The sequence below is a fragment of the Camarhynchus parvulus genome, chromosome 3, assembly GCF_901933205.1.
Source record: "Camarhynchus parvulus chromosome 3, STF_HiC, whole genome shotgun sequence".
Lineage (NCBI taxonomy): Eukaryota > Metazoa > Chordata > Aves > Passeriformes > Thraupidae > Camarhynchus > Camarhynchus parvulus.
The window spans coordinates 59,923,265-59,944,085 of NC_044573.1; the positions used below are offsets into that span (position 1 = coordinate 59,923,265).

At 40.9% G+C, this 20,821-nt stretch overlaps 1 protein-coding gene across 1 annotated transcript in view; it reads left to right on the forward strand.

Moving 5' to 3' along the window:
* The first annotated feature begins 848 nt into the window (after window positions 1-848).
* THEMIS (thymocyte selection associated) overlaps window positions 849-20,821 on the forward strand; it is a 71,009-nt gene continuing 51,036 nt past the window's right edge. Inside the window, exons 1-2 of the mRNA XM_030946086.1 lie at window positions 849-939; window positions 14,332-14,490. Coding sequence (XP_030801946.1) covers window positions 849-939; window positions 14,332-14,490 — 250 coding nt within the window. The remainder of the gene's footprint in view (window positions 940-14,331; window positions 14,491-20,821) is intronic.

Below are 20,821 nucleotides of genomic sequence, written 5' to 3' on the forward strand. Positions count from 1 at the left end.
GAGTCTGCTGTGAATTTGCTATGGCCTTGTTCTTCAGAAGAGTCCTGCTGAAACAACAGTGCTTGGTCAAGCTCAGATTGGCAGAGCTGGGATCAGTGCTGGGGGTTTGTCACCAGTGCAGTCTGATTTCCACCTGGTACTGTCTCTTAAAATTCCTTCCCAGCTGAAGCACCTCAAAATCAAATTCCCATGAATCATTGGTGGCATGAGAAAATGTTGACTGTATTGCATAACAATATTGTGTTAAATTGTCCATTTAGAGGATGAAGTAATTTGTATTCTATTTGTATATCTTAAATTCAGATAAAATATTTAGGACAGCAGAGTGCTTCATCTCTTTTCTTCAAGGACTATTTGTGGTTTTGAAGTGAACAAACACCAAATTATTTTGCTGTGTTCCAAGACAGGGAAAAATCCCCAACAAATCAACAACACCCCACACAGATATGGTGGGTTTTTTCCCACTCTAGGCAGGGCTGATGTTCAGTATCTTCTTTTCACAGGGTCAATAACTATCACTGATGAAATTTTGTACCAGATCTCCCTTTCCCCTTTGGAGCCCAGTACCAACAGCAACCTCCCATGACTCCCAACCTGCCACAGACCCTTGGTGGGTGTGGGTGCCAGAACCAGCTGATGGGACAATCAGCTGCCTCACCCTGCTCCAGCTGCACCTATGGGAGGAAGCAGTCACAGAGGGAAGGAAGCAGAAGTTCCTCCCCATGCCACTCCTCCCCTCTACTGTGGAGCTTCCGAGCACAGCATGCACCAGGCTGAGAGTGTTGCTGCCTTGAGAGCTTCTCACTGGTGTTTACGTGCCAAACCCACATGCTACAGTGCTGCGGACCATGGCCTCTACCCTGCAGAAGTTCATTCATTCTCTGGACCTCAGAGCCCTTCCCAGGGTCCTCCAAATCCAGTCAGGCATCTATTGTCAAGGTGAGCATTGAATGTTTTCTGTCAGGGCTTTGCAAGCCTGTATTTGACATCAGGTGCCCCTTCAGACTGGAGTGTAGAATGGGGGGAGGCACAGAAAGGATGTTCATGGAGTTGTCTCCGAGCAGTTTCCTACCAGCTGAAGAATAAGTGTTTCCAAAGAATGGCTTTGGAAATGCCTTTGGTGCAGCGTGCACTCAATCTTCTCACTGGCAGTGAAAAAGAAACTAGTTAGTCCTTATCATATCCTGGAAAGAGTACTGGACTAAGACATGAATTTGCTTTGCACTTACACAGAGCCATCAATCCAGCAACTGCAAATCACCTCACAGAGGTTAATTTATTTAACTCATCTTGGACTTCTGGGTCTGCCATGGAGAGGTCTCTTCTGGCTCAGAAATAAAGAAACAGGGAGCCTGGAAAGTGACCGTGAAGGACCATAAGATTTTCCTGAAATTCTGTCCTGTATTTTGGGGCACTTCAAGTGTGCAACAATGCAAAGGAGTTGGTATGAGCTGGACAAGAGCAACACAGGGATAATACTTTACTGGGTTTTCCTGCTGCAGATCTGTTTTTATGATGTTTTTAGTACTCTGTTTGTGCACAAAACACGCTTGAAATGTTGTGTCGAAGAGACTTGCATTAGAGGGAAAAATCTGCTCTTGGTTTAGGCATAGACTTTGTTCAATGACAGTGAAGATATCATGTCAAGCCCATGTATCAGCCTAGAAAAAGTTACTGCCATGCCACTGAGAGGCAAAAACTTGGGTTCAACTAATAAAACAGAGAGGGTTTAATGAAATGAACTGAAGTCTGCTTCAGCTTCAGCCAAACACCCGCTTTGGGATCCACAACATCTATCTTTACATCAATCTAAGTATTTCTGTGCTGCACCATAGAAGGAGAGGGGAGGTGGTCAGAGTCTGACTGGCAATCAGTAGCTGTGGCCAGAGTGGGTGATTTTTCCCTCCATGACAACAGCCTCTTTGGGCAGAAAGGAGATGGGAAAGGGCATTTGAATTTGTGATGGTAGAGTACTGTCCATGTGCGCCTGATTGCTCATCCTGGCTGCCCTGGAAGCTACCTATGAATAATATTGATATATAGAAAAAGTGTTCTGGGAAATAAACTTAGCTAAAACAACCAGAAACTTTTGAAAATACTGTTATTCTGAACTTTGCTATGTGGCCTGTTCAAGTTTATCTTTTAAACTATTTATATATGTATATATGCAAAAATGTTATGATAAAATGATGGTAGCCCAGCTGTCTGCATGTTTGTGAGTTCCTGCAGTCTGCATCCTACTGCTCATGGATGGTAAAACTTATACCAGTACATTTTTTTAGCCAGAGTATTTCAGCTTGTGATTCTCTATGCTGTCTAAACCCTTTAATTTTCCTGAAGAGCAAAACACTGGTGAGTAAGCACACAGACCACTCTGCAGCAATTCTTCACATGTGAAAGAAAAAGTCTATTAGCTGTTGATTAGCCTTGGGAGGAGGTGGTATGTGCTCCTGAGAATATTAGCATTAAAAAGTGACAGCTGCTCTGGTGCTTTTTTGGCCTTCAGCAGCACTACCTCTTCCTGTCCTCTGCTCCTGGTGGCTTCTCAGCTGTTCTCATACGTGTCCCACCAGCGCAGCAGCTGCAACTCTGACAGCCATGCACAAGTCTCTTGTTTATACAACAAGCAAGACTGATCTATTCTGCTTGGCTCCTTGCTCTCACAGCCACCATATCCCAAAAAATACTTGCAAGTATCTAGGAACACCGATGTCCTGTAGTAGGCTTCTGTGGTTTCCTCTTCTTCTTTGCTTCAGAGGAAGATTGAGATGCTCAAGGCGCTCGGTGCCAGATAGGTTTTCAGGATCTAGGGCTACAAAAGGTCTCCTCAGGCCAGGCCCTCAGTCCCTTTCTTTCCCTTCTTCCCTGAGCTCTCTGTCTGCGTCAGATCTTTCCTGAATATTTTCCTTCCTTCTGTACCTGGAAGCTGGGGTGAACACATTGTTCTGTGATTGCATTATGATTTATGTTACATTTTCTGTTGAAAGACTAGTGCTTCAAAAAGAGTCTGGAGTAATTCCTGTTATATTGCTAAACAGGAGAATGGGCCACTTTGAGCACTTCAAGTTTCCATTAGGACAACCACTCTTAAGTCCTTCCTCAGGCAGATCCCTCTGCCCCTGCACCAACCTTTTTGATCTCTCTTACCCCATGCAGTCCACCATCAATCACAGTGTGGGTAACGGCAGGCCTGTTGGCAGGGAACATGGGTTTATTGCTCTGGCTGCTGGGACCAAATCTGAGCATTTGTGCACTGATTGTAATAGCTCCCAAATGGCTACACAGGCAGCCTGGTCAGCTAAGTGCTTTTGTGGAAGGGGATTTCACAGGAATCTGTAACCATTCTCAGCACAACCTGCAGATAGTAAGGGAAAAGATCAGTTGTTAAAGCATTACATGTGATCATTTGAAACTGATCAATCACAAGGGATACTTAATTTTCCTGTGTAAGGATTTAAAATAGGAAGAATTTTTATACATGTAAATGTTAATGTATATTCCCCTCTTCAGAACCGCCCCCAAAAAAAAAAAGGGCAAGGTTCCTTAACATAGCATAGGCAGGTACATAGAATGGCTAATGGAGTAAATGATGGTCTGTTACATCCATTAGAGCTGTCACCTCAAAGCTGTATCAGCCAACCAAAGAAGGCTACAGCAAGATACTTGATAATAAGACAACACGGTGTAATTGATTCACTGCTCTTCTCTGGTGCTCTGTGTGCTGTGGGGATGAAACTCTCCATTTACTCTATTGGAAGAAGCATTTTCTACACACTGCACTTAGGTCTAATGATTTTATAAATATAGGACTTGCAAACTAGCCTTACAGTTCCTGACAGATCTTCAGTACCTCTGGAAGCATAAGCAAAAGTTGAATGCTCTGTGAGGATGAATGTTTTCCATGTGGTGAGGTATTTTTATTAGAAGCAGCAAAGTCAAGCTCCAGGGAGAGAGTGGAAATTTACTTGCCCTTGGCAAGGCAACATCTCTGAAAGAATCCATTCTGCTTCTTTATCCATATTACACCAAATACGATCTAGGTCTCTCCTTTCATACCCAAGCCTGCCTGCTACTGTTCCCAGTGGAGAGCAAGCAGAAAACATATGCTGTGTGCACTCATTCTACCATTAGTCTCTCTACTGGCCTATAAAAAAATTATGTTTCTGCTGATACTACTGGAATGTGATGTACTTAACTGTAGCTCCCCAAACTGCAAATGGACACAACTTTATAGACCCTGCTTCCATGTGGAATACTTTCAGCTGGAAAAGCTCTGAGCAACTGAACTTTTGCCGTTGGTAGAGAATACTGTGTTTTAGACACCTTTCTCAGGAAGTTCTGTTGCTGTTTATCTCTCTGTTCTGGGCATGAAGAAGAGGAAAGCATTTTCCTTGAATGATATCAGTGATTTTCATGCTACACTTGGACTTTGGGGTTGGTTGAAGCCTTACCAGTTTGCCTCTAGGAAGAACAGCCAAGGTTGGAGGTGCTTGTTCACACTTCCATGTTTCTATTCTGCTTTGGCTCCAGCCCTGAGTTCTTCCAAAATGCTTTTCATCATCATCAAAAGTCCATACAGAAGCAAAGAAATTATTGTCAACCCTGGTTTGAAAACAGAAACACAGATGAAAGGGGATGGTAGTTCTGCAAATGCCAGGGATGCCTGTCAGTTGCTGCAGTTGCTTTGGACTCTGCAGTTGTAAAGTCCTTGCTACAGAAACTGGACTGCACTGTTGAATCTCTGAAGGGAATAGGAAGGATGATTATAAAATGAAACAAGTCTGCCAGATACAAATAACTTGGTAATCAGCACTGATTAGAAAGGAACTATGGTTCAGACTGAAGTACGTGATAATTTAATAGCTCATTAAAATATGCTATTAAAAAATTAAATTGCTGAAACTCCATTGGGAACTTGATTTGATTGATCAAATCTCTTTCTTTGAACATTTTAGTAAATATTGATACTTAGTGAAGTAAGTACTGTCTGACCACTGATTTTTACAGATAGCATGCAAGTGTAGGCTTTCATTTTTATGTTGCAAAAATTTTGTCTGTTTTAATACTAATATAATTATTTTATGGGTAATGAATTTAATATTTTGCAGGCTTACTTTAACCAATGGCAAAACAGTAAAAAGCACCAATTTTAATCGTGAAAAAGGAAGAACCTCTCAAGTACCTCTTCTGTTGGTGTTTGTTGTCATTAGTCTACCCACAGTCTTCCCATTCTTGCCCCACCTACACGCATACATCAGTAATGGAATTCCCCCATTTCTTCAGGGGTTGGAACTTGCCAGAGCATGGGGAGAGTTTGTAGCTCTGCTCTGCAGTTCAGTTATTTGAAAACAGCATGTTTGTTGTGTAAATTGGAGTTCCAGGACATACCCTGTTTTAAACAGGCCTGTGAAACACAGGAAACTCTGTGCTCCTCCTCTGAGGAGAAGAGAACTCTAAGCCAGCAGCCTCCACCTCTGCAGGCTGGGTATGCAGGGAGGCAGCGTGCTGTAGCTGTAGTACTCCAGTCTCTGGGATTCAGAAAAGTGCCAGATCTGTGCAGGGAGGAAATATTGGCAAGAGACAACTGTAGGGTCACAAGTACATCCTTGGTTAATGTCCTTCCAGACTTAAGGGATCTAAAGATTCTTAGAATTGACAGGTTGGGATTCTTCCTCTAGACGGATGTTTGGTGCTCTCTGACAGCTGTGTGAGAGGCAATGCCAAACAAAACCCTTGGGTGAATAGTTCCATTTCAAAAGTAATTTTGGTCAACTCTAAACAACATGACTCATGGTTCCTCTTGCTGGCTGCGTATCCACATTCGCTTGCTGTCTCTGCAGTTTTGGTTTCACTCTCTCTGCTTCTGTGAGTGGAAAATGGCATCTTTCCAGCATGCATTTCTGCAAGCATTTCAGGAAAGTGATGGGCTCTGCTGATCATCAACAGAGTTCAAAAGGTTTTGTTAACCCTGTTATTGTAGCTAGGCAAGCTGAATGCAAAAGGAATCCTCATCTATCCAAACTCAGCTGCCCTGAGTCCTAATTTCAACAAGAAATATCTCTCAACACTAACAGTTCAAAAATGATCACATAGGGTAGAACTATTTTACTGTTTCTAAGCCAACCTAGAGAGAACAAATCCTTCTCCCTCGTCAAGTATGATAAGCCAATGAGTTGATGAAGGCTAGGATATGCAGTCTATAATATGTATGAATAAAACAAGCAAACTGCCTCTTCAGGATCAATAAAACTACTGTTTCTTACAAAAAGCAACAAAAGAATTAAACAGAAGCTGACCATAAGACAGCTTTGATGAAGATAGTTAGGGCTGTATTTCTTAGAGGTGAAGTATCATTAAAAATTATTATCATTCTCTGCATTTACTGGGTGATTCTCAGTGGAGTATATGCCAAGGGAGAACTGCTTGTGAAATTGGTGAAACTTGTGGTACAGTGCTTTCATTTACTAATTTGTGTCTTTTTTTTTTTTGTGAGATAGAGAAGATTTTTTAAAGATAGATAAACATAACAAAAAGTGGAAGGGTAGTTTCCTTTGAATACAGTTATTTCTGTTCCTCTTGATTGAGCAAGTAGGAGCAAGAGCCTCAAGTACAGCCAGTGTACCAAATAGTTTGGATTCTTTTTCGTGGTCACTAGTTGGAGCATATTGGTAAATTTTCTCTATTAATACAAACCACTGAAACTCTCCTGCCCTTGTTCAAGCTGTTTCAAATGCCTGTTTTATTCTAAACAAGAAAGAAAGTGTTCTTCAGTGGATGTGAGAACAAACCCTGACTTTTTTGGGTCAAATATTGCTCATTTTATTCATACTGCTGCCCTTAATAGAATGACTCATCCAGACACAGTGAGGAAAACTCTGACCCTGGGTAGCTGGCACTCAGGGTGAAGCTGATTTGAGGATCTCCTCTGAGGGGATTTTCTTTCTGTGACATTCAGTTTTGGGCCTCCCTGTGGATGACACAGGAGGTAGGAAGAATACCCAAATTGCCTGGTTTGTCTCAATGCAGGGGTCAACTCCTTGTCTTGTCTTGCTGAAGCTCCCTCAATGTGCTGGTGTCCTGTAGCAGAGAGCTCCTCAGCTGTCATTCCACTTGGGCTCCAGGGATGTGAGGAGGAGGAGGAGGTCTGCAGCAGGAGGGGCCCTGTTTCCCTTCCCACAAACCTCTAAAAAGCCTATAAAAGTACCAAGATAGTTTTCACAAACTCAGGCTCTGGAAAGAAGAAGGGACAACTATGTTGAATTGCACAGGAGGGAAGATCCTGGGGTAAACATCCCACGATACACAAGACCATGACCACACACCGCTTCTGAGCTACAGGACTTTTGGGACAAAACTTTTTCTTCAAGTACCTGGTGATGTGTTCATGAAGGAACATGGCATTTGTCCAAGTCCACTGTTTCTGGTTAGCTCCCTTGGACACACAAAAATTGCACAAGGGGTATCATGTTCTGATCTCAGTAGGGGAAAATGCTTAAACATGTTTCCAGTTCTGGACTGTACCTGTGAAGTGCTCAACACTCTGATCTGATCCTGCAACTCAGTTTGAGCAGCCCTCCTGAACTCGTCCAACAAAATGTAGTTTTCTGTTGAACATATATGTGAATAAACATATTAAATTCAAAGTAATTAATGCTGTAAAGAAAATGAATAAATCTAAATAAATCATGACCAGCTATAACAGTGACTAATGCTGTTCAAAACCAGGTTTGGGCATTTTCTTCAATGCTGTAGTAATTCTGACTCATTTGGGTAAACCCAAATAAAAGGTCAAATTGGGAGCTGTGGTTTTACTTGCTCTTTCCATTATAGTGGGTGCTGCATGCATAAAGTTCTGTGCCACATGCAGCGTGTGAACCTCTGGATAGACGAGAATCAGAAGGATGCATTTATTAAAAAAAAATGGTCATAAACTTATCAGGAAAGTAATAAATCAGAAACCTCAGAAGTAATTTCTTTTTAAAGTCCATTATGATTGAAATGGCTCAAAGCACTTGACATTTAAAGTTTGACTTTATACAGCAAAAGATAAATCTTAATGGCTTTTGTTTTTTTGATGGTTTCGTGCTGGCAAAAATCAGACCCTTCACAGCCTAAGTAGGTATGATCTAGGTCAAATGCATCTTTGCGTAGAGTCTTTTGGAAGATTTGCATCCCAAAATGATCAAACCTAAAGATTTTTGTTGCTTAGGATATGTTAAAGAGAGAAGAGGTTTTTGAAAGCCCAATAAGTTGCTCTGTCACTTGACAAAGGATCTTCCACTCAAATTCACACTGCCTTCATGACCACTGCCGTCCTCGGGCATCTGGAGCGCTGTGTGGGCACTGGGGAGCTGGGCTCACCTGCTCTCAGTGGGGGCACCTTCTGGGGTTAGGAAGGGAGGGGTGGATAAAAGCCATTCAGGTGGTTTATCCTGTTTGCAGCCACTCTCACAGCCTGGGGTTAGAGAGAGAAGCTGGGGCATGCTTCCTTCTTTGTCTATCATTATGCATGATTTCCAGCCTCTTTCCTACAAGGCATTGGATTATTTGAGTTTAGTGGGGGAAATTCAGCAGACTGCTGAGCACCTTTTTTGCTCAGGAGGTATTTGACTGGAAAAAAAAAGCTACCTAATGTCTCCCCATCAGAAATTGTTTGCTTTTCTTTCTGCTTAATCAGAATATAAAATGATTTTAATGATTAAGCAAAACTCTCCTCCTTAAAACTTTAAAATAGATCTCTTTTCTTGCCAAAGAGTATAAACTCTGAACAATTGGCTAGCCCTCAAATAATGCCCATAAAGAATGATACCTTTTTTATCGACACTAATTATAGATCCATTATGCCCTTCATATTACTTTAGGAGCCTGCAGGAGCCATAATAAAACTGTGATTTCAGCTGAGCTATGTTGTAGGGGAGAATGGGCTATTGTAATTCTGGCTGAATGGCTGCACCAGGGCATGGAGCCTTTATGTGAAAGCAGAACCTTTTCACCAGCCCCTGAAACAGAGTCACCTCTGATAGTGAAGACAGCACCCATATGGGCAGCTGATGACAACTTAATAGAGAAAAGAGCACTGGGAAAAGGACATTGGGACAAAGTTCTACTCTTTCAGGAGATGTAGGGGGATCTTTCATCTCCCCACTAAGCAGCCAGGTTCCTGGTTCTTTGGATCTCCTTTCAAAGACTGCTCAGCCTGCCAGCTGCAATGAATTCAGTGAGTGTTACTGAGACATGAAAGAGAAAATATTTGCCTTCAAAGATTCAAGCTCATGGGACTAGGCAGTCAATGCCTAGTGTTTGGCCTCCAAAGTGATTTGGTTTTGTTGGGAAAAAAGCTTGGTCTTTGTTAAAAAAAAAAAAAAAAAGAAAAAAAAAAGAGGGGGATACTTGGAAGTGCTTAGCAGCACCCTGTATCAGACAGGCTGCAAGACTGGGAGTCAGCCAGCCTGGGCTTGGGCTTCACCGCTGCTGAATAATCCTCTGTGCCACCTTAGTCAAGTCTTTTGTCTCGTTTGCATCGCTCTCCCTGGCCCTTCATGCTAAACTGCCCGGAGGCACTTGGCAGGAAGGAGCTCCATCCCAGTGATGTATCACTGCTGTTTACTCCCGGCCCTGACTGGCAGCCGTTTCTATCAGTGGCAGTGAGTCGTTCACTCCGAGAGCAGTCACCAACGGAGCTCCAAGCTGCTGGGAAGAAAAAGGGACATATTACTGAGATATTTCATTGTTTCACCTTGTATTATAAAATGTTTATTTCAGTGGTACTGTCAGATGCCCTGACATTAAGAATGATATCAGCCATCTCAGGCATTCACTGTATTTATATTTTATACTGCTGTTTTTAATACAAAAGTGCTCTTCTTGTACCTATAATGAGAAATAAATCAAATAAAGGGCTTATGTTAGGGAGGATGGCGGTGTGGCTTAACATTTTAGGAAAGATGCAGGGAAAAGATACTGAACCGATCATGATGCTTGCTTTGATCTGATCAGGGTGGTTGATAACACAGATTGTCGAACTAGAGATGAGCTTATGAAAGGATATAAATGTGGTTTTTATTGAACAAAGTAACATTTCAGAACAGGTTATTTCAAAGGCAACAAGCTCTTTAATTACAGCCTTCAGGGGCATTGTTTGATCACTGTAAATAAGCTGCTTTATTCTGGGTTCTGCTAAAATGTTGGTTTGGGGGGTTTTTTGCATTACATTGCGTACATCTTTCTCAAATCAAAAGATTCTGTTCTCGAGGTTATTTGATTTACATTTTCAAAGAGTTACATTTTCTCTGTGACTTGAGCGGGAAAAACGAAGTTATTGTTGAGCAACAACAAATAAATGTGAAAAGGTGCATTTTAATTAAAATTTTATTTTTCAATGTATTGTGTGAGGGGTCCACATTACACAGCTGAAGTAAAATCTCTCAGGGTCACATTGTCACAAAGTGGGAATTTTCAAAATGTTTTAAGATTAATTATCATGGTTTCTAAAGGAAAAAGTACTTTTATTATCCTTTTTGAAAGCTATGCAGTTTCCCTGGTTCCCTTTTACCAGCACAAATATTTGCTGCAATTGCCTAGGTAACATTTTTCTTGTCTGAATATAATCTTCATTGTATTATTCCAGGCAAACTGCCAAGCAAGGGCTAAAATCAGGGCCAAAGCAATCTAGTTGCAGACAAATGTGTAATTGAAATCAATACTGTATGTGCAAATGTACCCCCAAAAATGTGGCTGGCAGATTTTAATTTTTTTTTTCTAAATCCTAGTATTGATAAAAATGAGACTTCTGCAATCATGGTCTCAGACAGCTAGCAATCATCCACCCCACCTCTCATCCTCATAATCTTTCAACTTCTTGGCCTGTTTCAAATAAATCTGGTAATACATGCTTTACTATTGATAAGCTGTTGAAAGTTGGTCTCTGATATCTTAGATAGAAAATGTGGTGGCATATATACCTCCATTATTCCATTATTATATGATCTATCTCTCCAACTTCTCTTCTGCAAAAGAAATTTACTATCCTGTGGTCCTTACTGGTGGTATTGCAAAGCATTTTGTTTGCCAGCGGATTATGTACACATGTTAATTTCTTTGATGGTAGGACAATGACCTCCCTTGATTTTAATTTTCTTGGGGGGTTTTGTGGAATCACTCTGTGGCAGATATAGACTGAAATGGTCATTAAATATTCTTCAATAACGGTTTTTGGAGACCTTTAGCCCCTTAACTGCTCCATTTAGTAGATGAAGGAAAGACTGTGGATGTTGCCTACTCAGATTTCAGGAAAACCTTTAGCACAGTCTCCCACAGCATTCTCTTGGGAAAGTGGCAGCCCACAGCTTGGACAAGTGTACTCATCACTGGATATAAAACTGGCTGGATGGCCAAGCCCAGAGAGTGGTGGTGAAAGAATGACAGGAAAGACATTGAGGTTCTGGAGCATGCCCAGAGAAGTAAAAAGGAGCTGGTGAAGGGTATTGAACAGAAATCCTAGGAGGAGCAGCTGAGGGAGCTGGGGAATTTAGGCCTGGAGAAAACAAGGCTGAGGAGACCTTATCATTCTCTAAAACTACCTAAAAGGAGGCTGTGGTGAGGTGAGGGTTGTTCTCTTCCCCCAGGCAACCAGTGACATAGCAAGGGAAAACAACCCCAAGTTGTGCCAGGGGGACTCTCTTCTCAAATATTGGGGAAAAAATGTTCACTGAAAGAGTGAACTGGAGAGAAGCAGTGGAACAGGCTGCCCAGGGAAATGGTGGAGTCACTACACCTGGAGTATTAAAAACATGAGTATTAAAATACCTGGAGTATTAAAAAAGTGAGACATGGCACTTCATGATCAGTATTAGCAGCAGCCAGCCTCCTGATGGGAGCTGTAGCAATTTCCACAGAGACAGCTGAGTTAGTCTGTGTTGAATTGCTAAGGGACTGAACAGAGCAAAAAACTGTGCACTATTTTTACAGTAAGAAAACCAGATTGTTCGTTTTTGTTAAAGAGCAGCAGCTCTCTTGGTCTTCTGCTCAGTACCAGAATTGTTGAATGCATGCTTAAACAGCACTTTTCTTCACCTGGCACTGGTTGATATTTGTGTGGCACTATAATCCAGAATACCTCTGAGTTAGTCATCATCCTGGTGTGCAGCAGGAAGCCTGCTGTGTAAGTTTGGAATCTAAGCACAGCAGAAATCTTAAACCTGTATCAGATCCTCAGCAAGGGAAACCAGGGGATGTTGTCCCATCCAGCCTGTGAAAAGCATCTTCCAGATGTTTTTTTACTTTATTTTTTCAATCAAGATTAGTTCTCCAGAGGGTAAAAAGCCTACATCCTCTTCAGGGAAGCTAAGGATTTTCTGGTGTCCATCTCAATTGTTGAGAGCATTGCACGAGCAACCAATAGGTTTGTCTGGACATGTATTCACAAAAGAACACACGTATCCAGTTGCTCAGCGTTACTCTCCATCATTCTCCTGTTGTTTTGTGGTGCTCTATTGAGGTTTTGAGTAGGTTTAGGATAAAACAAGAATAAGTTATGCTCAGACTGGGCTCCCAGTGACTTCTCTTGAGGTCTAGGAGATAGTCAAGCACTTGTCATTTGCGGATGCTGCAGCAGAGTTAATAAATAGATCCTAGACTCAGTAAGTGATGCTTTTTGGCCCAGGCTATATTCAGGACTGGAATTGTTCTTGAATGAACACCAGGAAGAGCAGTTAGCTAATAGTTGGGGTTTTTTGGTATGGCACCTGGGTGGAAAAAAGAAAAAAGGTAAGCTGGTTTTTTTTCTTTTCTCCCCACCATCCCCACCAACTACAAGGAGAGTTGTAAAGAGTGTTGCTCTTCAAGGAAGGAAGTTCTGCCAGCAATAATGATATTTCAGTACTGGCCTTCTCAATTATTGATTGTAACTATGTAGCCAGAGGTCAAGTTTTAAATATTTCTCATTGCCTGATACCATTCTGCTTACCCAGGTTAAAAAAAAAAAAAAAAAAAAAGACGGGACTTTGAACAAGATATAACTAAGGGCTTAGAGCAATTGTGTGAAGAAAAAATCTATCTTCTCAGAGGAGATAAAGCAAAGGGCAAAATTAACCCTGAGAACCCTTTGGGGAAGGGAAAAATGGAAATGAGAAAGAAAGTATTTTAAGTAGCTGAACAATATTGATAGGAGAGCAAATAAATACGCTCACCAATGCACTGGGAGTGGAAATGAGATCAATGTTTCTCACGACAAGGGAAATGAAATTTTGAGATGAGATTTCAGAAAGGACATGTCCACATTGCTTTGGGACAGATCTTGGTTAGTTCTTGGGAGGAAATGCACAGAAGAATGGAAGCTAGTATTAAAGTCAACATTTCTGATGTTCTGTGTTCAATGCAATTCTATGTACAAATGGAACACTATGTGTTCACTGCATTGCCTTTATATATAGTTAATTTATCCCATGCCCCAAAGCTTCTGCTAATCTCCTGCAGAGACCAGGAGGAATTTTCCATCTTCTTCATAACTTGACTTTTGAGGTTTTATGTCTTTATTCTTCTCCCTGTGCATCTGATTCTGAATCAGTAAAGGTTGACCACAACTAGAATGGAGAAGGGAGGATTGGTTTTGGTGGGACAAAATGCAGTTCCAGGTTTTGCTGAGGAAGTGCTGAAACACTTGGCTGGATTGCTTTGTTCCTTTTCTCAAAGTTCTGAACATGACAGATAGAAAAGGAATTTTTTGTTGTCAGGTCTGAATCAATATGCTCATTTCAACACGGGACAGGGATTGCCATTGACAACTTGCCAATTTTCCAATTTCTTGTACTTTCTTCAGTTCTTCTGTAACCACAGGAAACTCAAATGCTGGTTGCACTTAGATGTCTCCTGTCATCTCCCTGGGTACCTTCAAGGCTCTGTGGGTTTTTTGTCTCCTGCTCTAGTTTGTTGTTTCCTATGGGGTATGCTATGCCCTGTGCTGCGCAGAGGCACCTGTAGTGCCTGAGATCCACTGCCTGCTGGTTTCAGGAGACAGCTCCTGACAACCCAGGTAATCCTATGCTCTACCTTGACCTATTCTGGTCTAATAATTTGGAAATATAGATTCTTCAGACCTTGTTCGCCCTGCATGCATTTAAGAACCATGTAAACATAGAGCTGATTGGTCATTGAAGCCACAAGATTGTTTTTCTCATGACCCTGAAGAGGTAAGAGAAAATTAGGCTAATTATCACAAGATAAGTATTATTTCTTATAGTTTATTAATTTTTTTTCACTTAAAGAGGTAAAGACACGTGACAAAGCAAGGAAAAGCTAAATAATGTTTTTCTTTCCTTTTGCATTTCTTTTCAGACTCCATCTATGAGATGTTTGGAAATGAATTCTCCCTCTCAACAGAAGATGTCATTAAAGTTATTGGCTTCAAAATTAATAAACTCATAGCAAGTATCTGTGAGAATAATGAAGTCAGCCAGTTTTCAGCCAAAGTGGAATTACCACTAAATTTTCATGGTATAGTATTTCATGAATACATGTTTTTGAGAAATTATAGCCCTGAGTAATCACCTTTGTTCATTTTACTGATTTGCTGTCTTGATTCATATTTGAGGTTGCAACTCAACTGTCAAGAACACAGTTTTATCAGATGGTACAAGACACAGTCAACTAGTTTTTAAATACCAACTCTCTTACAGTCCTTTCTCAAACCTGGATAGAAGTTATTAATATTATATAAAGTTTTGTTGTAATGCTTTCTACACTTGGAGTCCCTTGGGGTAAGAATTACAACAAAAATCTTCTTTTCGTTTACTTATGACTTTGCCAAACTTTGAGCTGAAATCTTCCTTGTTGTGTTCTTAAACTATGATGTATTTACCATTACTACACCTGTATTTTATTATTATGAGTACAAAATATTTTCAATACTTTGTTTTCAATACTGCTTTTGTTTTATTGATTCATTCTAAGATGGCCAGAGTGGCTTGGAAATGGGATTAGAGGGGCATGGATGTGGTTTTCTGCAATTTGGCATGTGGTACTGACTTGTTGAACCATACTTTCCCTTGAAGTACTTGAACCATATCTATGGTTCAAGATATGATACTTGAACGATATCTTTCCTCTCCATGTTACCTTGTTAAGGAGAGCTGACCAAGTACTGAACCCAGTAGTAGTTCATCATGTGTCATATTTATTAATTTCTGAATTTGGCTCTCATCTCAGTTCCTCCACTGCTAGGGCCCAGCAGCATTGAACCGGGAAGTGAATAAAGCACAGAGGGAGAAGTGTGTCTCCTATGTGAGTATCCCAAGTGTAGGAGGTGGAGGAGACAAACTGTGTTAGGAAAATGGTAGAAGAAGTTTTGATCTCAGAGCAGGACAGAAGGATGCAGATTTTCCATGCAAAGATCAGAGAGTGGAGGCAGGTGTGGGTGGTTTCAGCAGCACAGGAAGACCCCACCCACCCACAAGTTTGCAAGTAGGGCATTTCCTATGCTGGGAGCCTTGCAGGCTGCAGAGGTAATGGGAGCTCCTTGGTGAGAGGAGATGAGCAAGCTGGAGAACTGCATGAGCAGGGCAGTGGGAGTGGGAGTGATTCTGGGGGAGAAGTTGTGGGGCAGACGCCTAAAGGGAACACTGGTACAGAGCACACACAGAACACAACAGACTTCAAGAGTCTGAGATCATGCCCAGGACTCACTTTGGCCATTAGTCTAGCTAATGGACTGAATGAGACTACAGTTTTGTACAAAAAAAAACCCAGCCTAAATATTTAATTAGCACTGTAGTGTACTGAAAGCACATGGGAAATTAAATTGATGCTGCATGGGGAACATAATATGAGTGTTTTCTAGTGTTTGCGTGCTTGACTTAATAACCCCATTGATGCTCTTCTAAAGTCTTGCTGAGGATGCCAGAGTGTGCACGTGCGTGTACAGGGTTTAGGTTATGCCAGTATCCAAGCTGGGACGTGCTTTTTCTGCAGAGGGAGACAAGACACACTTATTGAAACAAATGAAATGTAAAAGTCCATGGGAATGAAATGTTTCATCTGAATTCTACAGAAAAAACCTTCTGCTATGCCTTTATTTGCCATCTCTAAAATACAGATTTCTCTCTGAAATAGTTGTGTGTATATAATTCCCCCCCCCCCCCAAATAGATCCTCAATTTACCTTCATGTTTTTCTTATCCTGTGAATCAGAATGGTTTCTATAACCACTTATTAAAAGACTTTTTTGGAATGCCATTTTCAAGCACTAGTAGGGCCCAGACATAGAGATCAAAGACCCTTTAATTATCTGTAGCTATCTAGAGATATTGAAATATGACTCTCCTCTGAACTCTCAAGATACTTGGTATTTTTCTTGTAATCCAAGTTTCTCTGATATTATTAAAATTTCTTCTATCTCTAAAATTCATACACCGATAGAAATATATTCTAAATCTTGATTGGCAGATGAGGTTGAACATCTGAATCCCAAAATATCCAACACAACAGAGTGATAAAAGTAATCCGAAATTTATTAATGTTGAAGGTTCCAACTGTTAGAACAGAAAGATTGTGATTTCAAATGCTTGAACCTGGTGAATTGGGATTTATTTGCATTCAAGTGATCAGTTTTACAACCTGGCATTTGGATGCTGTTGCCCTGCTAAGCACATTTTCAAATTCGATCTAATCACTACAATTTTCATGCATAGCTATGAACTCTCCCAACCAGTGTTCTAGAAAACTGGGTTATTTCACTTGAAAAATAAATTCAGAGTTCATTTTGCTGAAATTTATCATTATTATCCTCCACATGATGGGTATTACTGAACAGCAGCACTGAAGAGGGGCATAATGACACTTCTTATTAGCCCAACAGGGAGCACCACTTTCCTGTTTTTCTCTGTATATGTGCTCTTATGTATTCAAGAGCTATTTGATAAGACATAAATTTGTCATTTCTCTAGTTTAGTTCTTAGCTGATGAATGATTCTGCTCTGCAGAGTCAAAATTTCCCAGTCTCTTGCTCTTTCTTGACCTTTTCCCTTTTCACTTTATTACATACACGTTCTAAGATCTAACTGAAACACTGTACATGAAACATGGCTTGCCCCCATCTCTTGAACGAAGCACAGAACTGAATTGCAGATGATCTTTTTCACGCCACCTTTGACTTAATTCAATAAAAATATCCACAGGTCTCCAGGAAGTTGACCCTGTATTTACATTGTATGTACAGTGCTCTCTTGCCAGCGCTAATGCAAAGAGATCATTTGCTTTGATGCTCTTTTCCATTTCCTTTGCCATGAGCTCTTTTGCATGCCATGGGCTCATGTATCCTTTCACTGCGCGCATACTGGCACGAATGAGCAATGCTCCTATTTAGGTTACTCTGGGGATAGCCGCTCTGAGAGTGAAGAGCTGGGCTCATTGATCTTAAATGAGCCCTAGTCTCTGTCTTTCTGAACGTATTTGCAGTCTTCAGAACTCCTTTTTTTCTTATGAGATCCTTGATAAAGGCCTAATCTGCCCTTTGCATTAGACAAACCGCTGCAACCGCAAGTTCACTATCTGTGTTATTTCTTTTATCCTCATTCTAATTTGTTCTTTTCATGCCTCAGAGGACCGGGCTATTCTTTGTGTGCTCATACACTGGGTAAAATAATAGAAGTCTGCTCTTACTCTAGACACTTCAATGACCAAATCTAACCACATTTTGAACTACAATTTTCGCTACTAGCAAATTAACAGACAGGTAATTTGCACAACAGCTGAATTGTTTGCCAGCACAAATGATTACATTTCATTCTGTTGTATTCCTTCTTCTGCAAAAAACATTACTGGACTGCCTCTGTTCTCATGAGGTCCCTGGCTGTTGCTGCTGCTCATTCCTGTGTAGTCTGACAGACACAGAGCTGAGCATGACTTTGAGTACTCATCTGCAAGGCAAAAGACAGGAGACTTGTCAGTGACCACAAAACACATCCATGGAAGAATGGGGTTAGGCTTTAAAATGCTCATCTCAGTAGTAGGTGAGGAAGAGGTGGCTTTTGGGACAGGATGAGAGGAGGAGGATGCTGAAGCAGAAGAGGTAGTAAGTGGGTATTGGAGGTGTGGGAAAAGAGGAATAGCAATTAAATCATCTCCAGAGAAGGTAGAAACTGGACTCTTCCCAACCTTACTTGGGGAACAGAAACTGCTAGTCTGGGACAGATGATTTGTTCTGCTCTTCTTTTTTCTTGAAGGCTGCTTGCTACTCTACTAGGCATGCCTAACTATTGGTTTTCTCAGCTTTCTGTGGGGGAAAGAGAGTAAAATACTCCCTTTCTTCAGGAGTCTAATTAAGACTGGAAATAGGAATCCTCTGGCTATGTTTTCTCTCCCATACCAGTGAAATAATTTTCTCCGATTTTCAAATTCTCTCTGTGTCAACTTCTTGAAAAGATGGGCTGATGAGGTTTGGGGCTTACTAATCATTCATTGTATTATGTCTAGGCAGACTTCACCTAGTGAAATGTCACAGAGGGTTCTTAGAATGGAATGATTACATTTTCCCGTAGTATTATTACATATGTCTACAGTTCTTCTTATATGACTGTTTTATTTTCCCTTAAACCATTGGACACAAGTGCAGTTTGGTTGTAGACCAGATTGCATTTAGAAAGTAAATCTATAGGAGCAAGAATGCCAGATCTTGATAAACCAGATGGACTTTTTTCCAAATTTGTTATTTCCATCTGTCTTTCCCTCTTACAGTCCACCAAGATCTCTTGGGAAAGTCTAAGTGAATTTGATTCAGTCATTTTACGGTTTGTGAAAAAGTATAAAAATATTTTTGTTTGACCTCGAAATGTCCAAATTTTAGCATCTCAAACTTACCATATGTCTCCTCCTCCTGGAGGTTTCCTTGTTATCTTCGATTTGGAAAACATTTGTTTTTGCAATTTGATTCACAGTGATTTTAATAAGGCTCTGAATTGTTCCAGATAATATTGTTTGGTGTTTCTTGTGGTTTTGTTTTGGTTTTTACATATATACAATATCAAGGGTAGCATTTATGAGAGGATACCATGGCAGAATATGGCAGTGACTTCTACCCAACATACCAAAACAGCCTTTTATATGTTTACCTATGTTCTATGTAGAGAGAAACATATGGAACTTTGCATGTTCATAGCCACTCAGAGGTGGCTGTTAGGTCATGTCAGGAGTCTTATCAATACAGAAGCTAAGTATGCAAGGCCACATGGCTCTTCTCTTGCCTAAGCAAGCATTCTGTCACCAAAATTATGAAAGCCACCAGAACAGAAGACAAACATTCTTCTGCTCCCATCCTTGACAAAGCCAGTCTGCCTGGGCCAAGGGGTTAATCATGTGTCTAGTTCTGCATAAAATCTGATAATTATGCTTCCATATGACACCTACTTTCCAGCCTGGGATGTTCATCAGTCTGTTGCTGAAATAGTTGCCTTCCAAATAACTTTGTAGTCCCAGCAAAATTAGTAGCCTCAGACTATTGTCAAACTCATAGAAGAGAAGAATGTTCCTTGTACCTGTACCTTGCCAAATATTTTCAACTGGAAGTTTTTAACACAGTTTATGGAGGCTTTTCAATGTAATTCAGGGGAATTTGTGGGGGGCATACACTTGCTCCTGTTTTACAGATGGGTAAGCATAGTTACTGCCTTTGGGACACATCATAAGTACTTTGAATATCCTTTTTAATGAAAAATATTCCTATTTGTTTTCTCCCAGCACTGCCAAGAGATGATACCCATCTTGTCCTTGCAAAGCGTGATACTAGAACACTGTTTGTCTTTTCCACAGTTTCAGTTTGTCACTGGTGCCTTGTCACAGTGATACTTTCTAAGTGCTGGTGAATCTGTTTGTGTTGATCTGCAGTGACATGCTCCAGTGGTGATTAGGACTGTGGTAGATAATTTCCTTGCTAATAACTGTGTTAAATATGGCAACGATAAACATTGCAAACATCAGTGGGAGAGAAAAGTGTGTTCAAGTTGTACTTTGTACATTCATGCATGTGCCCTCCTTGCAGCCCAGGAAAAAGCCTGGAGGTTTTCCTGCAGGTTTTTCTGCAGTGAGGACACATATGTAGAGGATGCACTGACACAAGGCTACTGACTTCACACAGGAAAAGTTGGCTGACGTACAGACAATTGTGAAGGCACAGAACTACAGAAATAAGTGACATTGCCACAACTGGTGACTACTTCTGCATCAGATCAAAGAGGTTATTACTGCTTAGGCTGCTGACAGACCCTCAGAGATGTTCGTTCCCAGAGTTACTAGTGGCCGCATGGGACACAGAGAACCAAATATGCCAAATCTGTTGATGAATTCAGTTAAAAGCTACTCAACAGACAGAATCTTAATTATGTCTCCTTTAACAAGAGTGGTGCTAAAGTTACAAAGTGAAAGTATGGGGGTTTGCTACTATAAAGAATCACAGCAATCCTGTAGCCAGAACCACCCCCCTCCAAAAAACAAAAAAAAATTTTAAAGGCTGTTGTGATAGATATCCATTTAAAGAAATACAATCTTAGGGACATCCTGATACCATGCAGGGCCTTCAGTTGTGTTGATTATGGTCAGTAATGAAAGTCAGTAAGGGAAAAACTTTGGAAGAAATTAAGAAATTTGCTTATTTTTAAGAGAAGCAATATCCCCTGATCCAGTTTGTTAAACAATCCCACAATCAGGGGTGGTCTAGTGAAGGAAATGAGTATCTTCCCAAGACCCAACAGCAACTGTGTGGTCTGTGTGGTAGCATCTCACCTTACTGAAATCTAGGTATCTGCTGGGACATCCTGCACTTGGCTGAGGACAATTGG